We start from the raw sequence: 7,252 nt of genomic DNA on the forward strand, positions 1-7,252 counted from the left end.
TGCAATTGTTTAAAAGGAAATTAGCAAAACTGCTAAAAGGCTCAAGACCAAACTGAAGCAAAATACTGACCACAATTATGGTGGCAATTTTTTTTTTTTTTTTCTTCCAGATGATTTCATCCAAGGCTATGCTTAAAGTCAAGCGGTAGTTCTTGTGTTTCTCTTTTCTTCAGTGATGTTGATTGTTAACAGCAGGTGTTCATCACTAATGCACAATCTTCATTTAATTAGTCACTTAATTATCTCATTAACTTTAACCCTTTGAGGACTTGGGATTTGACTTGAAGACTTGCTTGTGACTTGAAAGTCCCACCTCTGGCTTAGACCCTGACAGATATGAGAAACATCTAAATACTTATTGAACAAGGTGCTTTAGATATAAAAAATAATAAAAACATTGAACTGCATAAACATTAAGACGATGGTCGGGCAGTGAAAAAAGTGGAAGTAGATACAAAAAAAGATTTAAATATCTGTAGTTACAGTATCTTCCTTACACTGACCTGCACTAAGTGAAAATGTAAATTGATTAACAGTGCAAAAATAAATTATGCATATGGCAGTGTGCTTACATATGTTACAATAACCTGCAAGTGGTGCATGTATTGCGTTAAATTTACGGTTTAGGGATGTGTCAGGTGTGCTAAAAACAAACAAATTTGACTCGATTGTCCATTTTCAGCAAATAAAGATTACAATGATTAGCAATTTGTTTTACTACAATATCGTGTGATATTGTTGATCTAGAGATAACCCAATGGATTAAAAACAATGCAACTTACAGTCATTTTCCTTTTATATTTTCTCTGGAAAGGGGTACTACGCATCACAACCAGTGTGTTGGCAATCTTGAATATACTCTGCATTAGTTGGAATACCTAGCAGAAAGGATAGAAAAAAAACTCAATTTTTTTTTTTTTTTTTTTGTCTCTAATAAAAAACGCGTCTTCATAGATTGTGAATTGACGTCTTAGTTCAGTTGTATTAGCAGAAGTAGTAATAATTATTATACCTACAGGATGTATTCTGTACCTGTATTGCACAAAAAGGACGCAAGTTATATACTATCAGGCTCTGAGAGCTTCCCACCTTCGATGCAGATGCGCTCATCGTTTTGTCTCACTGTACATACAGTGTCAACAACAATAAACCAATTACTAAAGCTGCAAGATATAACGCAAAGGGAAAATTATGATCGTATTGTAACAAGCTATCTTAATATACATATTTGTGGTATATAAAGTATAGATAAACATATATGATGAATAATTACCTCACGTCTTATCGCCGCCGCCACCTTCTCTTGTCTAAAGGAAATTAGTACATGTATATTTACCAGCTGATTGGCCAAGGGGTCTCAAGTAAAACTCCTTTGACAAATGAGAAACCTTTTGGCACGCCCCTACCTTTTGGCATGCCCCTACCTCTCAACACGCCCATTGCTCCAGGCTGCAGTTACCCCTGTCTCAATTAGTTGGATTGATTACAGTAAAAGTGATTCTAAGAGCAGAGGTGGATAGTCCAGGGGTCAGAAAGTAAAAGTCCTGCCATATGTTTATTCCACCAATGAACTCAGCAGCTGATTTCACCAGAGGAGGAATCAAGTCATTCCACGTTCCTTTCCAAAGTCACAAACGAGTCTCAAGTTAAATCCCGAGTCCTCAAAGAGTTAAAGTTAATGAAATAATTAAGTGACTAATTAAATGAAGATTGTGCATTAGTGATGAACACCTGCTGTTAACAATCAACATCACTGAAGAAAAGAGAAACATAAGAACTACAACTGACTTTAAGCACAGCCTTGGATGAAATCAATTGAAAGGAAAAAAAAAAAAACTTTGCCACCATAATTGTGGTCAGTATTTGCTTCAGTTGGACTCTTGAGCCTTTTAACAGTTTTGAAAAATTTGTTTCTCAGTAAGTGCATTACTGGTTCATAGCAAACGTTTGTGCAATGCTGAAGCATATCTTGAGCTAGTAGATAACTTATGCTTTTGATGACTGTATGATCTTGATTTGAATTTCTTTATTGTTCTTTAAAAAAGAGTGATATCTCATTATACATTGCCACCATAATACTTCAATATAAAGAGAAAAAAAACTTGTTTAGGATTAGGCATTTAGCCATTAACATTATCATATGATCCTCAACAGTGGTGACAAATAATTATTCCATACTGCAGTGCATTATGGAGTTTTTCATGTATTGCAACATGAAGCATTTTGTTGATTTTCACCATTGTAGAGATTCATATGCTGGTTCTTGATATTTGTGTGTGTCTAAAAAGCACTGGAGCTCCAATTTCTGTATGTGTTTACACAGATTTAAAATTTATTCTCTGTAAATATTATAACAGTACTTTTTTTGCATGCTGTAGTTTCACTGGGATGATTATTCAAAATCTAAACTTATGAAAAGAACAAACACTATTTTGAATATGATTACACCAGCTCATTCCCACAATCTGTTTAATGCATATCACTGATTTCTTTTCTCTACAACCCCACATATAGAACGACAGAGAAAACAAGTCAAGGGTCAAGAGCACAAACTAAATCAAACACTGATCTCCATGATGGTGGCAATCATTTTAAAACCAATAAACCCCAAACATTAACATCTGATCCTCTGTAATTTTACAACAACAACAGGTGTTCATCACTAATGCACAATCATCATATAATTAGTCACTTAATTATCTCTTAACTTTAACTCTTTGAGGACTTGGGATTTGACTTGAGACTTGTTTGTGACTGGAAAGGAATGACTTGATTCCTCCTCTGGTGAAATCAGCTGCTGAGTTCATGGGTGGAATAAACATATGGCAAGGACTTTTACTTTCTGACCCCTGGACTCTCCACCTCTGTCTAAGAGCCAGTGGTTCTGTGATAATCAGTTAATATAAAAAACATTCTAAACAGTTTGGTTTTCTGTGGTGTCACTTAGTCACACACAGACATCAATAATCCAGACATCCCAACCTGCAAAAAGTCATTTCAGGGAGGTATCCCGAAGACCACCCCCCCAAGAAAAAAAAAAACGAGGAAGGAGGACAAGGATATGATAATTTCACCACAGAACATGACTTTACTAAAAGATATCAAAGCATAAAATATTATTTCTATAAGCTATAGGTCTATGCAATTATTCATTAATTATGTTTAAATATGTAGATTACTTTATAAGCTGCTTATACTATTTATGTAAACTGCTTTTATTTATTTTCCATTGCAACTTTAAACAGGTCTGAGTTTGTTGTTTTCATGTAGCCTTGGCAACTAGCCTGAATAATATGCACATGAAATGGAAAACATGTCAACTCACCTCATAACAGCGGCTTTATAGAGCGAATTTTGTGCCAACAATCCTGAAGTCGCTATTACAAATAGTGCAGCGAGCAAGACTGTCATTATGTTTGACACTACAACATAAACTACTACTTTTGTGTAGTCTGCCGTAAAAGTGGTATTATACTTGGTTTTTTTTATTTATTTCTTTATTTCTTTCTTTATTTTTTTTTTTTTTTGTGGCACTCTCCCTCTGCCATGGTGCTCCTGTTTTCTAGATAGGACATAACTGATTAATTTGGTTCGGGAGAAAAGAAAAGAAGCCCGGCGCCACACTGACAAATTGATGGTTGATTTGCCGAAACAGGCCAATCAGGATGCTCTCTGTCTTACATGCGCTTCGCACACACGCACACTAGCACACACACGCAAGGTCTCTCGCTCCCTCTCCGCGCTACACGGTTTGAAACAGTCTCTGTCTCGTATACGCTTTTGCTCGCTCGCTCTATATTCCGGGAGATTTTAACTAATTTGCGGGCATCAGGGAGCCGCTATCATTATGCGGGAGACTCCCGGGACTTGCGGGAGACTTGGGATGTCTGATAATCAGCATATGAACCTCAACAATGGTGACCATAAAAAAAAAAAAAAAAAAAAAAAATGCAGCAGAGCATGCTGGGAGCCATGGATGAGTTTGTACTACAATAGTACCCAGCATGCATTGCAGCATGTTTTTTTTTTTTTTTTTTTCGTAACCATTGTTGAGGTTCATATTCTGATTATTGATGTCTGTGTGTGACTAATTGACACCATGGAAGACACTCTGTTTGGAAAAAATCCTTTATATTAACTGACTAAAAAAGAGCCACTGACTTTTTGAATGCTTTCCATTGTAATCAACTGAACTAACTATAGAACACCTATTTAGTAAGATTTGGAACTCTGAACTGCTCCATAATTCAAAACCATCACCACTAAAACGATGTACAACAGGGGTGCCCAACCCTGCTCCTGGCGATCGACTGTCCTGGAAAATTCAGCTCCAACCCTAATCAAACACACCTGAAGCAACTAATTAAGGTCTTCAGCTCACTTAAATTAAGGCAGGTGTGTTTGATTAGGGTTGAAGCTAAACAATGCAGGACAGTCGATCGCCAGGAGCAGGGTTGGCCACCCCTGCTGTAAAACAACCAATACCTGATCATATTTTCTCTGGGTTTTTTAAGTTATAACAAACATGTTTCAAAAACACATGGTTACAACGTCCAAAAAAATAAATAATCTAAAACAGAAGTCAAGGGTCAAGAGCCCAACTAAAGCAAACACTGATCTCTAACATGGTTTACTTCAAATGAAACAATAAATCAACATCTAAACCTTAGTTAATTCTCAATAAGATCTTCTGTAGACGTCTGACAGAAATAAAGTCAGTCTGGTTATTAATAAGTGGAGCTGGTGATGCTGTTTGTTAACAGCAGCTGTTCATCACTAAAGCTCAATCAGCACTTAATTAAATCACTTGATTACATAATTGCAAAGTTTTAAAACTTACATGGTTTAAGTAAAGGCAATCTGTTTACTCAAACGGTTTGAGTTACTGTGACTTGTCAGGTTTTACAGTGAACTTGCGTTTCTCTGTTAGGTTTTCAGAAGCTCTCTTACAAGCTGATCGTGATCTTCATGAAGGAAAACCTGAAGATATGCTGAAGATTTCTGAAGCCATAAAAACAGCAGAGGACTACAGCAAACTCACAGGTCAGCTGAAAAAAGATAAAAATAAATAAATAAATAAAATAAACTGAAAGGTAAAACAAATACCATAACACAAAAAAACTACAGTATAAAAACAACCCAGTGCTGGGTTAAAAAGGTACAATGTAGTGTGTATAAAATGATATACTATTTTTCAAATGACACATCGGCAGAAAACAAAAACAACATAAAACCTTTTTGCTAATTAATCTTCTATTCTTCCATCAGATGAGATCTTTGAGCAGATCTTGTCCTCAACTTCTGATAAACTGAAGGAATCTCGAGACATCTTGAACAAGATCATCAGAAGAAAACTGCCAAAGTTTGTTGGAGAAGCTCGACTGACTGAGAAACACATCTCAGAGGTTTGACAGAAAATGAAATACATTGTTTGACTGTTCGACTGATATTAACAATATTCAAAAGACATGTGACTTTTTTAAGGCAGTATTTAATACACAAGAACAACACAATCCAGTAACTGACTGACTCTCTCGAATCAGGAAGAGCTGACAGACACATGGAAAGCTGCAGTAGAGAAGTACAAACCTACAGACCCCACTGTTTCTCTGAACGCTGATGATTTACCAGTTTATGTAAGTTATACTGCATGCCAAAAACTTAATTTCTGCCTTCATATCTTCAAAAACCATTTAATCTCTTTTTACTCAGGTGGTTGATCTGGATCACGGCATGAAGGACAAAAACCCCATTGAAAACGTCTATTTCTACAGCAAGAGGAAACCCAACGAAGCTTCTGCCATTAAGGATTATCAGGTAAAGTCACACTTAATCCTTTATATTTCAGATCACTGCAGAATTTTCCAGATAAGAAGTGTTTTTTTTTTTTTTTTCAGTGCCGGGGTTCCATGATGTTTACAGTGTTTGCTTGTTTACTACATTAGCAGTTTTAGAAAACTCATTGTGTGTTTTGTCTTTTATTGACAGCTGTCCAGTTTCCTGCCAAAGAGGTTTAATGAAGAGCTGGTCAGAGTTTACTACAAAAGAAATGATGAGAATAAAGAGGAGCAGATGAAGAAGATGGAGGAGGCTGAGAAGTGCTTTCAGATCTGGTGTGGCTCCAATTTTGGACTCCAGTAATGTGCATATGGTTTATAATATGTGATATTTCAGACACAACCAGTACTGTGTCTAAAGTTGTTGTGATACATATTTCCTTCTGCTGTACATTAGATGTTTAATGACTAAACTAAAGGGACTAACCTTGTTGAATTGGAAAGACTGATTCATGGTTCAGTGAATACACTCTAAAAAATGCTGGGTTAAATATAACCCAACGCTGGGTTAAAAAGGGACCCAACCCAACAGTTGGGTTGTTTTGACCCAGCAGTTGGCAGAGGTATAAAGTCCAGGGGTCAGAAAGTAAAAGTCCTGCCATATGTTTATTCCACCCATGAACTCAGCAAGCTGTTTTTTTTTAACCAGAGGAGAACCAAGTCATTCCTTTCACATCACAAATGAGTCTCGAGTCAGATCCCAAGTCCTCAAAGAGTTAAAGTTAATGAGATAATTAAGTGACTAATTAAATGAACAGTGTGCATTAGTGATGAACACCTGCTGTTAACAATCAACATCACTGAAGAAAAGAGAAACACAAGAACTACAACTGACTCCAGGCACAGCCTTGGATGAAATATACTGATTTATTTCTTTTTTTTAAAATCACACAAGATGCCACCATAACTGTGGTCAAGGTTTGCTTTAATTAGTCTCTTGACCCTTTTAATAACTCAAGATAGTTGGTTTCTAAGCAATTGCAATATTGTTTCACAGCAAACATTTGTGCATTGCTGAATCAAAAGCTTGAAGTAGCAGAGTAACTTGTGATTTCTGCTAATAAGTCATGGTAAATAAACATCATAAAGCGATTTCTCTTTTTGGTTTATTGTTCAGGTACTGTAGAACTACAAAAAAAAAACTATTAAACAAATGCCACCTTAATGTGTCAATATTGAATAAAAAAAAGCTATGTCAGCTCAGGAATTTAGCCATGAACATTTATCATACTATCCTCAACAGTGGTGACAATAATTTTTCATACTGCAGTGCATGATGGGAGTTTTTAACTATGGTGTTACCCAGCATTCATTGCATCATGAAGCATTTTTGTTGATTGTCACCATTGTTGAGATTGGTATACTGGTTCTTGATGTCTCTCTGTGTCTAAATAGTATAGTAGCTTGTTTTTTTT

At 36.0% G+C, this 7,252-nt stretch overlaps 1 protein-coding gene across 1 annotated transcript in view; it reads left to right on the top strand.

Moving 5' to 3' along the window:
* LOC122145429 (deoxynucleoside triphosphate triphosphohydrolase SAMHD1-like) overlaps positions 1-6,347 on the top strand; it is a 50,431-nt gene extending 44,084 nt beyond the window's left edge. The window contains exons 12-16 of the mRNA XM_042759225.1: positions 4,931-5,043; positions 5,269-5,405; positions 5,544-5,636; positions 5,713-5,817; positions 5,989-6,347. Coding sequence (XP_042615159.1) covers positions 4,931-5,043; positions 5,269-5,405; positions 5,544-5,636; positions 5,713-5,817; positions 5,989-6,141 — 601 coding nt within the window. The 3' untranslated portion in view covers positions 6,142-6,347. The remainder of the gene's footprint in view (positions 1-4,930; positions 5,044-5,268; positions 5,406-5,543; positions 5,637-5,712; positions 5,818-5,988) is intronic.
* Positions 6,348-7,252: the final 905 nt, after the last annotated feature.

This window comes from Cyprinus carpio, chromosome A1 (genome assembly GCF_018340385.1).
Source record: "Cyprinus carpio isolate SPL01 chromosome A1, ASM1834038v1, whole genome shotgun sequence".
NCBI lineage: Eukaryota > Metazoa > Chordata > Actinopteri > Cypriniformes > Cyprinidae > Cyprinus > Cyprinus carpio.